This window comes from Scyliorhinus canicula, chromosome 25 (assembly GCF_902713615.1).
Source record: "Scyliorhinus canicula chromosome 25, sScyCan1.1, whole genome shotgun sequence".
Classification (NCBI taxonomy): Eukaryota; Metazoa; Chordata; class Chondrichthyes; order Carcharhiniformes; family Scyliorhinidae; genus Scyliorhinus; species Scyliorhinus canicula.
In genome coordinates this window covers 1,498,852-1,516,478 of record NC_052170.1, presented here as the reverse complement: position 1 = coordinate 1,516,478, position 17,627 = coordinate 1,498,852, and the positions used below count along the sequence as shown (strand labels likewise).

The 17,627-nt window shown below is 51.7% G+C and overlaps 1 protein-coding gene across 4 annotated transcripts in view; it reads right to left on the bottom strand.

The window, feature by feature from the left end:
* The window catches only part of LOC119957193 (interleukin-12 receptor subunit beta-2-like), a 105,020-nt gene that overhangs the window by 65,819 nt on the left and 21,574 nt on the right, over nt 1-17,627 (bottom strand). For 3 of the 4 annotated variants that reach the window (XM_038785001.1, XM_038785004.1, XM_038785002.1), the window contains exons 3-4: nt 4,194-4,272; nt 510-633 (exon numbers count right to left, since the gene is read on the bottom strand). In XM_038785001.1, the coding sequence (XP_038640929.1) occupies nt 510-633; nt 4,194-4,251 (182 nt within the window). In that variant the 5' untranslated portion in view covers nt 4,252-4,272. Of the gene's footprint in view, nt 1-509; nt 634-4,193; nt 4,273-17,627 lie in introns of those variants that run through there. The other variant, XM_038785005.1, reaches the window with a different exon arrangement.

Genomic DNA, 17,627 nt, shown 5'->3' with positions numbered 1-17,627 from the left:
GCTGCTGCAGAATGCAAACTGCTCTTTGCAGACTGCTGTTCTGGCTGAACTGTCTGTTTCTCAGCAGCCTTCCATTTTAGTTTGGCTCAGTGTCCATTTTGCGTGGCCAGCATGGCTACAATGGGGAAGCAGGCTGGGAGGGCTGAATGGCCTCCTCCTGCTTCTATTTCTCTATGTATGTTTCTATGTAAGATTGAGAGCTGGGTGATGCACAATTTCTTCACCCCTCATTTCACTCCAGGTTTGTTGAAGGCACAAACTCTCACTGAGGAACGTTTTCTTGTGGGTCAGGCAGCATTGGCGGAGAGAAAAACAGAGTCAGCATTTCAGGTCAATGACGTTACTCAGTCCCACAGTACTGCACTGGAGCAGAAACTCCATTAATGTGGTGAACATAGATAAGACAGGATAATGTCTGACCAAGTTCCAATTAAAGATTGTCAGCTGGGAACATTTAGCTTTCCGCGCACCAGGCTCACCGCCTCCATTAATATGTTGGAACCACTCACCCGTCCTTCTCTTGTATGCAGAAGGTGTACTCCGTGGGCGTCTGGGGGTCTTCACACGCACTCCAGCTACAATTAATTGCCGAATTCTTGTCCAGTCTAAAGCAGAACAGGTCTTGAGGTGGATCTGGGTAATAATGAGTCATAAAGTGAGCTCCTGGAGTTAAACACCTTCCAGCTGATGTGGGACAGCATCAACCTGTCTGGCATTGCCTCTCATCTGAGAGCTCTGGGCACATGGTGACGCTGGGGGGGGGGCTGCATGTTGCTGTGGTCAGGCTTCAAGACCAGCTGCTTCCGGAGTCCGCGTGGTCCCAAAGGCCAACATTGATCATATCAATGAGATGGAGCAGCAACTAACATTCCCAAGGGCAGCACGGTGGCACAGTGGTTAGCACTCTGCCTCATGATGCTAAGGCCCCAGGTTCGATCCCGGCTCTGGGTAACTGTCCGTGAGGAGTTTGCACATTCTCCCCGTGTTTGCATGGGTTTCGCCCCTACAACCTAAAGATGTGCAGGGTAGGTGGTTTGGCCACGCTAAATTGCCCGTTAACTGGAAAAAATTAATTGGGTACTCTAAATCTATTTTTTTTTAAAACTATCATCCCCAAACCCATAGCATATAGTCAGGCAAACTGACAGCATTTCAGGAAGGACACAGCACTGTAATGGCAATACGTTTTAATCATAATATTTTAAAAAATCTTTATTATTGTCACAAGTAGGCTCACATTAACACTGCAATGAAGTTACTGTGAAAATCCCCTAGTCGCCACATTCCGGCGCCTGTTCGGGTCACAGAGGGAGAATTCAGAATGTCCAATTCACCTAACAGCACGTCTTTCTGGACGTGTGGGAGGAATCAGAGCACCCGGAGGAAACCCACGCAGACACGGGGATAACGTGCAGACTCCGCGCAGACAGTGACCCAAGCCGGGAATCGAACCCGGGACCCTGGTATCTTGTCTTCTCCTTTAATAATATTGAACACTTCCTTTAACTCACCTAAAATTATGCCCCAATGTTTCAGGTTTTTAAATATTTCTTCAAACCAGACAGCATTGCAGTGAATCTCATGATCCTTTCAGTGATATCAAACCCAATACGGCCAACAGCTATGATCCTGCCTTTAACATGGGCTCATTACTGATTCGCTTTTATTTTTATATTTAAATCTAGAAATCGTTTTTTTACATCTGTGTCACCCGAGGGGGCTGTCTTTAATGTCCTCTCAAATATCTCGCTATTTCCACAACAATTGAGTCTATTCTAGTATTCACAGTATTATTACTGCATGAGATTATTGACTAATCCTGTCCCGTTGCACATTACCAGATGCCTGCTACCTGTTGGCTGTGGAACGTACTACTCACAGAAATTGTCCCACATATAGTCGACTGACTAATTCTTCAGGCTGCCTGAGCCAATCTATTTGTCCAATCCATATGTAGATTAAAGCCACCCAGGATTATTGTGGTACCTTTCTAACATGGCCCATTTATTTCTTCCTGTATACTCTGTCCGACTGTGTGACTAATGTTAGAGGGACCCAGGAGCTACTTCCACTACTAGAATCATAGAATTTACAGTGCAGAAGGAGGCCATTCGGCCCATCGAGTCTGCACTGGGTCTTGGAAAGAGCACCCTACTTAAGCCCATGCCTCCATCCTATCCCTGTAACCCTACCTTTTTGGACACTAAGGGCAATTTAGCATGGCCAATCCACCTAACCCGCACATCTTTGGACTGTGGGAGGAAACCGGAGCACCCGGAGGAAACCCACGCACACACGGGGAGAACGTGCAGACTCCGCACAGACAGTGGCCCAGCGGGGAATCGAACCTGGGACCCTGGAGCTGTGAGGCAACTATGCTAACAACTGTGCTACCATGCTGTCCTTAATGTCATTACTGCTCTAATGTCATCCTTAATTAATGGAGCTACCCATCCACCTTTTCCGAACTTCTTATCTTTTCCAACTGTCAAATACCTTTCAGTATTCAGCTCCTCACCTTGTTCAACCTGTAACCATAGGTGGAATTTTCCATTGTCCTATGGTGGGCAGGAACGCTGGGCAGCTGGACAGGTGCAATCTTTAACTTATTTTGCTTTAACCTTTTCTTTGGTTTTCTGGAGAATTAACACTGCATCCTTCTTTAGTGTCATTCCCAAATTTTGAGTATATCCCTCCAAGCTGATTTCCAAATTTTTAATAAAAACATTTTATTGAGGTATTTGTGGTTTTGTAACAATGACAGAGGAAACAGTGTACATACAAATATAAACACAGTGCAAAGGCCGTCTTCCTCCCTCACAGGTCCCATATTTCTAACACACTAATAGAACATAGAACATAGAACAGTACAGCACAGAACAGGCCCTTCGGCCCTCGATGTTGTGCCGAGCAATGATCACCCTACTCAAACCCACGTATCCACCCTATACCCGTAACCCAACAACCCCCCCCTTAACCTTACTTTTTAGGACACTGAGGGCAATTTATCATGGCCAATTCACCTAACCCGCACATCTTTGGACTGTGGGAGGAAACCGGAGCACCCGGAGGAAACCCACGCAAACACGGGGAGGACGCGCAGACTAATCTAAGCTAACCCCCCCACCTTCTCTGCTGACAGTTAATGTTCTCTAAAGAAGTCAACGAAGTTACCACCTCCGGACAAACCCTGACAGTGACCCTCTCATGCGAACTTGATTTTATCCAGACAGAGAAAGCTAGCCATGTCCGATAGCCAGGTCTCTGACTTTGGGGGCTTTGAGTCCCTCCAAAACTCCGAAAATCACCACCTCTGGACTCGGTGCCACCCTTGTTTTTAACACTGTGGACATGACATCCGCAAACCCCTGCCAGAATCCCCTAAGCTTCGGACATGCCCAGAACATATGAACATGGTTTGCTGGTCCTCCCGCACACCTTGCATACCTGTCTTCCACCCCAAAGAACCTGCTCATCCGGGCCACTGTTACGTGTGCCCGATGAACGACCTTAAATTGTATCAGGCTGAGCCTGGAGCACGATGTGGACGCGTTGACTCTACTCAACACGTCAGCCCAGAGACCATCCTCTATCTCTCCTCCTAACTCCTCTTCCCATTCGTGTTTCAGCTCCTCGGTCTGCGTTTCCTCTGACCCCATGAGTTCTTTATAGATGTCCGAAACCCTCCCTTCTCCCACCCATACTCTGGAAACGACCCTGTCCTGTATCCCACTTGGTGGGAGGAGCGGGAAGGTTGAGCAGCAGATCACTTTTTGTCACAAGTAGGCTTCAATGAAGTTACTGTGAAAAGCCCCTAGTCGCCACATTCCGGCGCCTGTCCGGGGAGGCCGGTACGGGAACCTGCCTACGTAGGAAATCCCACGCCTGCAGGTACCTAAACTCATTCCCTCCCGTCAATTCAAATTTCCCCTCCAACTCCCTGATTTCCAAATCTTTGATATGCACAGTGTACAGGAGTGAGCCCACACTGCATCCTCTGAGGCATCACAACCACCCTGAAAAGGGCCATCAACTCTTACTCTCTCTTTGCTCACTTCTAGCTACTTTTCCAAAACAGTTTTCTGCCCTCTCCTAATTACACACGATAATTCTATTCGGTGCCATGTTATTCCTTTGCTTTGTTCCAACAGAGAGTAAGGGGGGAATCTGGAGGTATGAAAGTAGCAGTGTACCTGTCTGCTTCACTTGCCGTATCAGGACAACGGCAATCAGTAGCACCTCATAGACCATCCTCGTGGTGTCATGAATCACCTGCCAGAGGGAAGGATTAAAACTGGTGTTACACAGAATGAAAATTGCAAGAACATTTGTCAGACATTGTGGTAAAGAGCTCTGCCCATTGCCCATATCTGCCCTTTGATTGGGAAAGAGGCGGGGGAGAAAGGTAATAATCATTCAGAGCCCCTCGCTGGAATGTGCGTACCAGGTCATGACTGATGTGAGATTCATCCTGCTGTTATATAGAGTAGAATATCTTTAAGAACACTGTTCACAGAGAGGGGAGCGGCACTCCAAGGCGAATCAGCACTTTCAGAAGAGGGGGAACTGTACCTCAGGGAGAGTCAGGAGAGGGGGAACTGTACCCCAGGGAGAGTCAGGAGAGGGGGAACTGTACCCCAGGGAGAGTCAGGAGAGGGGGAACTGTACCCCAGGGCGAGTCAGGAGAGGGGGAACTGTACCCCAGGGAGAGTCAGGAGAGGGGGAACTGTACCCCAGGGAGAGTCAGGAGAGGGGGAACTGTACCCCAGGGTGAGGCAGGAGAGGGGGAACTGTACCTCAGCGAGAGTCAGGAGAGGGGGAACTGTACCCCAGGGAGAGTCAGGAGAGGGGGAACTGTACCCCAGGGAGAGTCAGGAGAGGGGGAACTGTACCCCAGGGTGAGGCAGGAGAGGGGGAACTGTACCTCAGCGAGAGTCAGGAGAGGGGAATTGTACCCCAGAGAGAGTCAGGAGAGGGGGCACTGTATCCCAGCGAGAGTCAGTAGTGGGAACTGTACCCCAGGGAGAGTCAGAACCTTCAGGAAATGAAATGAAAATCGCTTATTGTCACAAGTAGGCTTCAAATGAAGTTACTGTGAAAAGCCCCTAGTTGCCACATTCCGGCGCCTGTTCGGGGAGGCTGGTACGGGAATTGAACCGTGCTGTTGGCCTGCCTTGGTCTGCTTTAAAAGCCAGCGATTTAGCCCAGTGTGCTAAACCAGCCCCTATTAGAGGGGGAAGTGCAGAGATCAGCCATTGAGTGGATCGAGACACAGATTCTGTGCCCATCATTCTGTGGTGCAGTAATGGACTGGAATGTGTTCCACCTCTATACTACCTCCTCTGCTTTTGACTTGACATTTTCTACTGGCATTGTCTGAAGGTGCTGTGTGCCACGAGAGGGAATGCATCCTTACCTGTGAATCAGTCAGCTCAGCTGACAAAACATTTCAAATCTTCTCTGGCTACAGGAGAGGTGCCAGAGGCCTGCAGGACGGCTAATGTTGTGCTATTATTCAGGAAGGGTTGTAGGGACAAGCCAGGAAATGACAGGCCAGTGAGTCTAATGTCAGTGGTAGGAAAACTGGAGAAAATTCTGAGAGACATAATTCATCTCCACTTGGGGAGGCAGGGATTAATCAAGGATGCTCAGCATGGTTTTGTCAAAGGGAGATCATGGGCGTGATTCTCCGACACCCTGCCGGGGGGGGGGGGGGGGGGGGGGTGAATCCCGCCTCGTCGCCGGCTGCCGGATTCTCCGACACCCTGCCGGGGGGGGGGGGGGGGGGGGGGGGGGGGGTGTGGGGGGTGGCTGGGTGGAATCCCGCCCGACGCCGGCTGCCGGATTCTCTGACACCCTGCCGGGGGGGGGGGGGGGGGTTGGGGGGGGGTAGGGGGGGGGGGGGGGGGTGGGTGCGGGGGGGAATCCCGCCTCGACGGCCGGCTGCCGAGATTCTCCGACACCCTGCCCAGTAAGAAAGGGGGGGGGGGCGGGGGGGAATCCCGCCTCGACGCCGGCTGGCCGGATTCTCCGGTGCCGATTTTTCGGCGGGGGCGGGAATCGCGCCGTGCCTGGTCGGTGGGCTGTTGGCAGCGGCCCCCCTCACCCCGGCGAGGTCTCCGGCCCGCGATGGGCCAAGTGGCTGCCCGTTTTCGGTGGGTCCCGCCAGCGTAAAATACACCAGGTCCGTACCAGTGGGGTCTGGCTCTGTGGGCGGCCTGTGGAGTCCTCGGGTGGGGGGGGGGGGGGGGGCGGGGAGATGTGGCCCCGGGGGGGGGTGGGAGGGGGGGGCGGGGAGATGTGGCCCGGGGGGGGGGGGGGGGGGGGGGGGCGGGGAGATGTGGCCCCGGGGGGGGGGGGGGGGGGGGCACGGGGAGATGTGGCCCCGGGGGGGGGGGGCACGGGAGCCTGGCCCGCGATAGCCTGGCCCGTGATCAGGACGCACCGATCTGCGGGCCGGCCTATGCCGTGGGGGCACTCTTTCCCTCAGTGCCAGCCAGTGTAACGGTCCGCCATGGCCAGCGTGGAGAAGAATCCCCCTGCGCATGCGCTGGGATGACACCAGCTCACGCTGGCGCTCCCGCGCATGCACCATCTTGCGCCGGCCGGCGGAGGCCCTTTGGCACAGGTTGGCGCAGCGCCAAGCCCTTTGATGCCAGCTGGCACGGTGCCAACCCCACTGGTGCGGAGTGGTTCACGCCACTCCTCGGCGCCGGTACGGCCACCCCGTAGGGGAGAATGGTGCCCCATGTCTTACACATTTGATTGAATGTTTTGAGGAGGTAACTAGGTGTGTAAATGATGGTAATGCCGTTGATGTAGCCGACAGAGATCAGTAAGGCTTTTGACAAGATCCCACATGGGAGTCTGATGAAGAAGGGAGGAGCCCATGGGATCCAGGGCAAATTGGATCCAAAACTGCCTGCGTCCAGAAGGCAGAGGGTGTTGGTTGAAGATTGTTTTGTGACTGGCTGCTCAGTAACTAGGGGACACAGATTGATGTACACAGGCTGCTCAGTAACTAGGGGACACAGATTGATGTACACAGGCTGCTCAGTAACTAGGGGACACAGATTGATGTACACAGGCTGCTCAGTAACTAGAGGACACAGATTGATGAATACTGGCTGCTCAGTAACAATGAGGACACAGATTGATGTACACAGGCTGCTCAATAACTAGGGACACAGATTGATGTACACAGGCTGCTCAGTAACTAAGGGACACAGATTGATGTACACAGGCTGCTCAGTAACTAAGGGACACAGATTGGTGTACACAGGCTGCTCAGTAACTAGGGGACACAAATTGATGTACACAGGCTGCTCAGTAACTAGGGGGACACAGATTGATGTACACAGGCTGCTCAGTAACTAGGGGACACAGATTGATGTATACTGGCTGCTCAGTAACTAGGGGACACAGATTGATGTACACAGACTGCTCAGTAACTAGGGGACACAGATTGATGTACACAGGCTGCTCAGTAACTAGGGGACACAGATTGATGTACACAGGCTGCTCAGTAACTAGGGGACACAGATTGATGTACACAGACGGCTCAGTAACTAGAGGACACAGATTGATGTACACAGGCTGCTCAGTAACTAGGGGAGACAGATTGATGTACACAGGCTGCTCAGTAACTAGGGGACACAGATTGATGTACACAGGCTGCTCAGTAACTAGAGGACACAGATTGATGTACACAGGCTGCTCAGTAACTAGAGGACACAGATTGATGTACACAGACGGCTCAGTAACTAGGGGACACAGATTGATGTACACAGGCTGCTCAGTAACTAGGGGACACAGATTGATCTACAAAGGCTGCTCAGTAACTAGAGGACACAGATTGATGTACACAGGCTGCTCAGTAACTAGGGGACACAGATTGATGTACACAGGCTGCTCAGTAACTAGGGGAGACAGATTGATGTACACAGACGGCTCAGTAACTAGGGGAGACAGATTGATGTACACAGATGGCTCAGTAACTAGGGGACACAGATTGATGTATACTGGCTGCTCAGTAACAATGAGGACACAGATTGATGTACACAGGCTGCTCAGTAACTAGGGACACAGATTGATGTACACAGGCTGCTCAGTAACTAGGGGGACAAAGTTTGATGTACACAGGCTGCTCAGTAACTAAGGGACACAGATTGATGTACACAGGCTGCTCAGTAACTAAGGGACACAGATTGATGTACACAGGCTGCTCAGTAACTAGGGGGACACAGATTGATGTACACAGGCTGCTCAGTAACTAGGGGACACAGATTGATGTATACTGGCTGCTCAGTAACTAGGGGACACAGATTGATGTACACAGGCTGCTCAGTAACTAGGGGACACAGATTGATGTACACAGGCTGCTCAGTAACTAGGGGACACAGATTGATGTACACAGACGGCTCAGTAACTAGAGGACACAGATTGATGTACACAGGCTGCTCAGTAACTAGGGGAGACAGATTGATGTACACAGGCTGCTCAGTAACTAGGGGACACAGATTGATGTACACAGGCTGCTCAGTAACTAGAGGACACAGATTGATGTACACAGGCTGCTCAGTAACTAGAGGACACAGATTGATGTACACAGACTGCTCAGTAACTAGGGGACACAGATTGATGTACACAGGCTGCTCAGTAACTAGGGGACACAGATTGATGTACACAGGCTGCTCAGTAACTAGGGGACACAGATTGATGTACACAGGCTGCTCAGTAACTAGAGGACACAGATTGATGTACACAGGCTGCTCAGTAACTAGAGGACACAGATTGATGTACACAGACTGCTCAGTAACTAGGGGACACAGATTGATGTACACAGGCTGCTCAGTAACTAGGGGACACAGATTGATGTACACAGGCTGCTCAGTAACTAGAGGACACAGATTGATGTACACAGGCTGCTCAGTAACTAGGGGACACAGATTGATGTACACAGACGGCTCAGTAACTAGGGGACACAGATTGATGTACACAGGCTGCTCAGTAACTAGAGGACACAGATTGATGTACACAGGCTGCTCAGTAACTAGAGGACACAGATTGATGTACACAGGCTGCTCAGTAACTAGAGGACACAGATTGATGTATACTGGCTGCTCAGTAACTAGGGGACACAGATTGATGTATACAGATGGCTCAGTAACTAGGGGAGACAGATTGATGTACACAGATGGCTCAGTAACTAGGGGAGACAGATTGATGTACACAGGCTGCTCAGTAACTAGGGGACACAGATTGATGTACACAGGCTGCTCAGTAACTAGAGGACACAGATTGATGTACACAGACGGCTCAGTAACTAGAGGACACAGATTGATGTACACAGGCTGCTCAGTAACTAGGGGACACAGATTGATGTACAGAGGCTGCTCAGTAACTAGAGGACACAGATTGATGTACACAGACGGCTCAGTAACTAGAGGACACAGATTGATGTACACAGGCTGCTCAGTAACTAGGGGACACAGATTGATGTACACAGACGGCTCAGTAACTAGGGGACACAGATTGATGTACACAGACGGCTCAGTAACTAGGGGACACAGATTGATGTACACAGGCTGCTCAGTAACTAGAGGAAACAGATTGATGTACACAGGCTGCTCAGTAACTAGGGGACACAGATTGATGTATACTGGCTGCTCAGTAACTAGGGGACACAGATTGATGTACACAGGCTGCTCAGTAACTAGGGGACACAGATTGATGTACACAGGCTGCTCAGTAACTAGAGGACACAGATTAATGTACACAGGCTGCTCAGTAACTAGGGGAGACAGATTGATGTATACTGGCTGCTCAGTAACTAGAGGACACAGATTGATGTACACAGGCTGCTCAGTAACTAGGGGACACAGATTGATGTACACAGGCGGCTCAGTAACTAGAGGACACAGATTGATGTTCACAGACGGCTCAGTAACTAGGGGACACAGATTGATGTATACAGGCTGTTCAGTAACTAGAGGACACAGATTGATGTACACAGGCTGCTCAGTAACTAGGGGAGACAGATTGATGTACACAGGCTGCTCAGTAACTAGAGGACACAGATTGATGTACACAGGCTGTTCAGTAACTAGAGGACACAGATTGATGTACACAGGCTGCTCAGTAACTAGGGGAGACAGATTGATGTACACAGGCTGCTCAGTAACTAGGGGACACAGATTGATGTACACAGGCTGCTCAGTAACTAGGGGACACAGATTGATGTACACAGATGGCTCAGTAACTAGAGGACACAGATTAATGTACACAGGCTGCTCAGTAACTAGGGGACACAGATTGATGTACACAGGCTGCTCAGTAACTAGAGGACACAGATTAATGTACACAGGCTGCTCAGTAACTAGGGGACACAGATTGATGTATACTGGCTGCTCAGTAACTAGAGGACACAGATTGATGTACACAGGCTGCTCAGTAACTAGGGGACACAGATTGATGTACACAGGCGGCTCAGTAACTAGGGGGACACAGATTGATGTTCACAGACGGCTCAGTAACTAGAGGACACAGATTGATGTACACAGGCTGCTCAGTAACTAGGGGACACAGATTAATGTACACAGGCTGCTCAGTAACTAGGGGACACAGATTGATGTATACTGGCTGCTCAGTAACTAGAGGACACAGATTGATGTACACAGGCGGCTCAGTAACTAGGGGACACAGATTGATGTATACAGGCTGTTCAGTAACTAGAGGACACAGATTGATGTACACAGACGGCTCAGTAACTAGGGGACACAGATTGATGTACACAGATGGCTCAGTAACTAGAGGACACAGATTGATGTACACAGGCGGCTCAGTAACTAGGGGACACAGATTGATGTATACAGGCTGTTCAGTAACTAGAGGACACAGATTGATGTACACAGGCTGCTCAGTAACTAGAGGACACAGATTGATGTACACAGGCTGCTCAGTAACTAGAGGACACAGATTGATGTACACAGGCTGCTCAGTAACTAGGGGACACAGATTGATGTACACAGACGGCTCAGTAACTAGAGGACACAGATTGATGTACACAGGCTGCTCAGTAACTAGGGGAGACAGATTGATGTACACAGGCTGCTCAGTAACTAGGGGACACAGATTGATGTACACAGACGGCTCAGTAACTAGAGGACACAGATTGATGTACACAGGCTGCTCAGTAACTAGGGGACACAGATTGATGTACACAGACGGCTCAGTAACTAGGGGACACAGTTTGATGTACACAGACGGCAGAGTAACTAGGGGACACAGATTGATGTACACAGACGGCTCAGTAACTAGGGGACACAGATTGATGTACACAGACTGCTCAGTAACTAGAGGACACAGATTGATGTACACAGACTGCTCAGTAACTAGGGGACATAGATTGATGTACACAGACGGCTCAGTAACTAGGGGACATAGATTGATGTACACAGGCTGCTCAGTAACTAGAGGACACAGATTGATGTATACTGGCTGCTCAGTAACTAGGGGACACAGATTGATGTACACAGACGGCTCAGTAACTAGGGGACACAGATTGATGTACACAGACGGCAGAGTAACTAGGGGACACAGATTGATGTACACTGACGGCTCAGTAACTAGGGGACACAGATTGATGTACACAGACGGCTCAGTAACTAGGGGAGACAGATTGATGTATACAGGCTGCTCCGTAACTAGGGGACACAGATTGATGTACACAGGCTGCTCAGTACCTAGGGGAGACAGATTGATGTATACTGGCTGCTCAGTAACTAGGGGACACAGATTGATGTACACAGGCTGCTCAGTAACTAGGGGACACAGATTGATGTACACAGACGGCAGAGTAACTAGGGGACACAGATTGATGTACACAGACTGCTCAGTAACTAGAGGACACAGATTGATGTACACAGACGGCAGAGTAACTAGGGGACACAGATTGATGTACACAGACTGCTCAGTAACTAGAGGACACAGATTGATGTACACAGACGGCAGAGTAACTAGGGGACACAGATTGATGTACACAGACGGCTCAGTAACTAGGGGACATAGATTGATGTACACAGGCTGCTCAGTAACTAGAGGACACAGATTGATGTATACTGGCTGCTCAGTAACTAGGGGACACAGATTGATGTACACAGACGGCTCAGTAACTAGGGGACACAGATTGATGTACACAGACGGCAGAGTAACTAGGGGACACAGATTGATGTACACAGACGGCTCAGTAACTAGGGGAGACAGATTGATGTATACAGGCTGCTCCGTAACTAGGGGACACAGATTGATGTACACAGGCTGCTCAGTACCTAGGGGAGACAGATTGATGTATACTGGCTGCTCAGTAACTAGGGGACACAGATTGATGTACACAGGCTGCTCAGTAACTAGGGGACACAGATTGATGTACACAGACGGCAGAGTAACTAGGGGACACAGATTGATGTACACAGACTGCTCAGTAACTAGAGGACACAGATTGATGTACACAGACGGCAGAGTAACTAGAGGACACAGATTGATGTACACAGACGGCTCAGTAACTAGGGGACACAGATTGATGTACACAGACGGCTCAGTAACTAGGGGACACAGATTGATGTACACAGACGGCTCAGTAACTAGGGGAGACAGATTGATGTACACCGGCTGCTCAGTAACTAGGGGACACAGATTGATGTACACAGGCTGCTCAGTACCTAGGGGAGACAGATTGATGTATACTGGCTGCTCAGTAACTAGGGGACACAGATTGATGTACACAGGCTGCTCAGTAACTAGGGGACACAGATTGATGTACACAGACGGCAGAGTAACTAGGGGACACAGATTGATGTACACAGACTGCTCAGTAACTAGAGGACACAGATTGATGTACACAGACGGCAGAGTAACTAGGGGACACAGATTGATGTACACAGACTGCTCAGTAACTAGAGGACACAGATTGATGTACACAGACGGCAGAGTAACTAGGGGACACAGATTGATGTACACAGACGGCTCAGTAACTAGGGGACACAGATTGATGTACACAGACGGCTCAGTAACTAGGGGACACAGATTGATGTACACAGACGGCTCAGTAACTAGGGGACATAGATTGATGTATACTGGCTGCTCAGTAACTAGGGGACACAGATTGATGTACACAGACTGCTCAGTAACTCGAGGATGGGGAGTTTTTTCAGTCAATTGTCGCGAGTTAAACATTCTGTCAGAAAGTGCGTTGAAAGCAGAATCAGTGGGATCTTTGAAACGTTGTTTGGGTAAATCAGGCTGTGGGGACGGTTGTGGGGATAGAGTGTTGTACCAAAGATTACAGAAGGCTGAAAGTTTAAATCAGCTCCGCCTGTACTCCATCATTCTAGACTGCTCAGAATGAACCACTAGTGTTATTGAAAGCAGTGCCACCGCATTGTCAGGGGATCTGGTTGGGCAATAAATACTGTTCTAGACAGCGGAAACCACACAAAGTGAGTGAAATGTGAAAAATGCAAATGTAGCTTCTAAGGGTGTCACATCTGCGAGCAGTCTGCGAATAGCCTACCAGGAAACCCTGCAATTTGGCACAAACCCTTCATTTACCCAGTTCTACCCACACCACACTTCACCATTCACAGTCCGCTGACCCTTCACCTCTCCCAGTCCCACTGACCCTTAACCCCTTCCAGACCCACTGACCCTTAACCCCTTCCATACCCACTGACCCTTCACCTCTCCCAGTCCCACTGACCCTTCACCCCTCCCAGTCCCATTCATCCTTCACCCCTCCCAGACCCACTGTGGTAAACCACTGTTACTGTATTGTATATATTGTGGTGATGTGACCATCAATTCACTCGAGACACGATAGGAAGTAAACTGTGGTTTTAATAGACTTACAACTGAGCCTGCCTGCGACCAGAAGAACTGCCGGAAGGCTCACAAGGCTGCAGCACTTTATACTTCCGGTAGTGGGAGGGGCCATGGGTGGAGCCGAGGGTGGAACCCTGTACAAGCTCCTCATCTCCCGCTGTGGGCAGAGCCGCGCAACGGCTCACAGACAGAGCCCACAAGGACACAATACTGTACAGTGTGAATTACATGAAGTACATTCACCCCCTGTAAGAAAATCAAGTCCGGCGGGGGTGACGGGTCTACAGGTTGAGCCGGTCCGGTGGCCAAGTCGTCCTTTGGGATCGGCGGAGCACCGGGGTTGCAGCCTCTTCGGGTGGCTGGGTGGTGATGGTCGGTGTGGATATGAGGGTGGACTCCGGGGGTGTTTCGGTCCGAGCTCAGTTCCTGACCGGTACGACGGGCGAAGGGGGGCGCAGGAAACCTATAGGCGTGGGGGCGCAGGGCGTGGGGGGTCTGGGTGGGGTGTAGTGTGAGGGGTACCTCGGCGGTGGTGTTGGTAGTGGTGGATCCTGCAGGCGCCAGGTCCCGGAGGGAGACGGTGTCCTGATGGCCGTCGGGGTATTCAATAAAGGCGTAGTGTGGGTTCAAATGTAGCAGTAGTACCCTCTCTACTAGTGGGTCCGTTTTGTGTGTCCGGACGTGCTTCCGGAGGAGAACCGGGCCCAGTGTCCTCAACCAGGATGGGAGCGAAGCCCCCGTGGTAGTGCCCTGAGGGAAAACAAATAGTCGTTCGTGAGGGGTCTGGTTGGTGGCGGTGCACAGGAGGGACCTAATTGTATGGAGCGCATCGGGGAGAACCTCCTGCCAGTGGGAGGTCGGGAGATTCCTGGACCGGAGGGTCAGTAGGACGGTCTTCCAGATCGTCGCGTTCTCCCTCTCCACCTGCCCGTTCCCCCTGGGGTTGTAGCTGGTAGTGCTGCTCGAGGCGATGCCCTTGTCGAGCAGGTACTGACGCAGCTCGTCGCTCATAAAGGATGAACCCCTGTCGCTGTGTACGTAGCTGGGGAAACCAAACAGGGTGAAGACACTGCGCAGGGCTCTGATGACTGTGTGAGAGGTCATATCGGGGCACGGGATAGCAAAGAGGAAGCGGGAGAATTCGTCTATGACGTTGAGGAAGTACACATTTCGATTGGTCGAGGGGAGTGACCCTTTGAAATCAATGCTCAGGCGTTCAAAGGGCCGGGAGGCCTTTACCAGTTGGGCCTTGTCTGGTCTATAGAAGTGCGGTTTACACTCCGCGCAGATCAGGCAATCCCTGGTGATGGCTTTTACCTCCTCGGTGGAGAAAGGCAGATTTCAGGCTTTGTCATAGTGGGCGAGCCGGGTGACCCCCGGGTGGCAGAGGTCGTTGTGGATAGCCTTTAGGCGGTCGTCTTGCCCGCTGGAGACGTGCCGCAGGACAGGGCATCTGGGGGCTCGTTGAGCTTCCCTGGTCGATATATGATGTCATAATTATAGGTGGAGAGTTCGATCCTCCACCTCAAGATTTTATTGTTTTTTATTTTGCCCCTTTGCGAGTTGTCGAACATGAAGGCAACCGATCTCTGGTCGGTGATGAGGGTGAACCTCCTACCTGTGAGGAAGTGCCTCCAGTGCCGTACAGCTTCCACAATGGCTTGAGCTTCTTTTTTGACTGAGGAGTGTCGAAGTTCCGAAGCAGAGAAGGTTCGGGAGAAGAAGGCTACTGGTCTCCCTGCCTGATTCAGAGTGGCGGTGAGAGCGACCTCTGAGGCATCGCTCTCCACCTGAAAGGGGACGGATTGGCAATGTCCTCCTTGATGCAGTTGAAGGCCTGGCGGGCCTCAGCTGACAGTGGGAAGAGTGTGGTCTTAAATAGTGGGCGGGCTTTGTCTGCATACTGGGGGACCCACTGGGCATAATAAAAGAAGAATCCCAGGCAACTCTTGAGGGCCCTGGGACAATGAGGGAGAGGGAGTTGTCAGAGGGGGCACATACGGTCCGAGTCGGGGCCCAGGACTCCGTTTTCCACGACATAGCCAAGGATGGCTAGTCTGGTTGTGCGGAAAACGCATTTCTCCTTATTGTAGGTGAGATTGAGTTTCTGGGCGGTTTGGAGAAATCGGTGGAGGTTGGCGTCGTGGTCCTGCTGATCATGGCCGCAGATGGTGACATTGTCCAAGTACGGAAACGTGGCCCGCAGCCCGTACTGGTCCACCATTCGGTCCATTGCTCGTTGGAACACCGAAACCCCATTCGTGACGCCAAAGGGAACTCGGAGGAAATGGAAGAGGCGGCCATCTGTCTCGAACGCCGTGTAGTGGCGGTCCTCCGGGCGGATTGGGAGCTGGTGGTAAGCAGACTTCAGATCCACCGTGGAGAATATGCGGTACTGGGCGATCTGGTTGACCATGTCTGGAATTCTGGGGAGGGGGTACGCATCGAGGTACGTGAACCGGTTAATGGTTCGGCTGTAATCAACCACCATCCGGAACTTTTCCCCGGTCTTGATGACCACCACCTGAGCTCTCCAGGGGCTGTTACTGGCCTCTATGACTCCCTCACGTAGGAGCCGCTGGACTTCGGCTCTGATGAATACTCTGTCCTGCAGGCTGTACCACCTGCTGCGAGTGGCTACTGGTTTACAGTTAGCCGTTAGGTTAGCGAAGAGTGGAGGGGGGTCGATTTTTAGAGTTGCGAAGCTGTATATAGTGAGAGGGGGCAGGGTTCCACCGAAGCTGAGTGTGAGGCTCTTGAGGTGGCATCGTAAATCGAGCCCGAGTAAGAGTGGGGTGCAGAGGTCTGGGAGTATGTACAGCTGGAAATGAGAGTAGCTGGCGCCCTGAATCGTTAGGGTCACGGCGGTGCACCCTTGTATTTGGACCGAGTGCGAACCCGAGGCGAGGGAGATAGTTTGCCATGCAGGGAAGATAGGGAGCGAACAGCGTCTTACCAGGTCAGGCTGTACGAAGCTCTCGGTGCTCCCGGAGTCGAAGAGGCACGGTGTCTTGTACCCGTTGATTTGAACGGACATCATCGAGCTCCTGAGGTGCTTCAGACGCGACTGGTCCAAAGTGACTGCGTTGAGTTGCGGGTAGTCGGCGGCTCGATCAGCAGTGCTGGAGTGGCCCCGTGATGACTGTCCGCGGAGGTCGTAGTCGCCGAGGTGAACATTGGGTGATAGCCAAGATGGTGGCCCCCGTTGATCGCACATGGCGGGCAATGAAGAAGATGGCCGCCCCCGTGGATCGCACGTGGCGGGCTGCGAGGAAGATGGCGCCCAAGATGGCGGCCCCCATGACTCGCACATGGCTGGCCGCGTGGGGGAGGATTGCCAAGATGGCGGCCCCCATGAGTCGCACATGTCGGGAGGAGGCGGAGTCGGCAGACACGCTGCAACATTATGGGGTCTGCGGGCCTGCGAGTTGGGGGAGAGATTGCTCTGGACTGCGGGGGAGTTAGAGGGTTTCGATTTCGACAGGCATACTTTGGCATAGTGTCCTTTTCGACCGCAGCTGCTGCAGGTCGCTTTGCGGGCCGGGCATTGCTGCCGTGGGTGTTGGGGCTGACCACAAAAATGGCACGCTGGTGCTCCATAGTGGGTGGGTGGCCGTGGGGCGCAGGCCTGGGGTAGTCGCTGGTCAGGGAATGAGTTGTGACTTTGAAACGCGACTTCCATTGTGGTGGTTAGCGCTACCGTGTCCTCCAAGTTCTGGGCCCCTTTTTCGAGTAGTCGCTGGCGCACA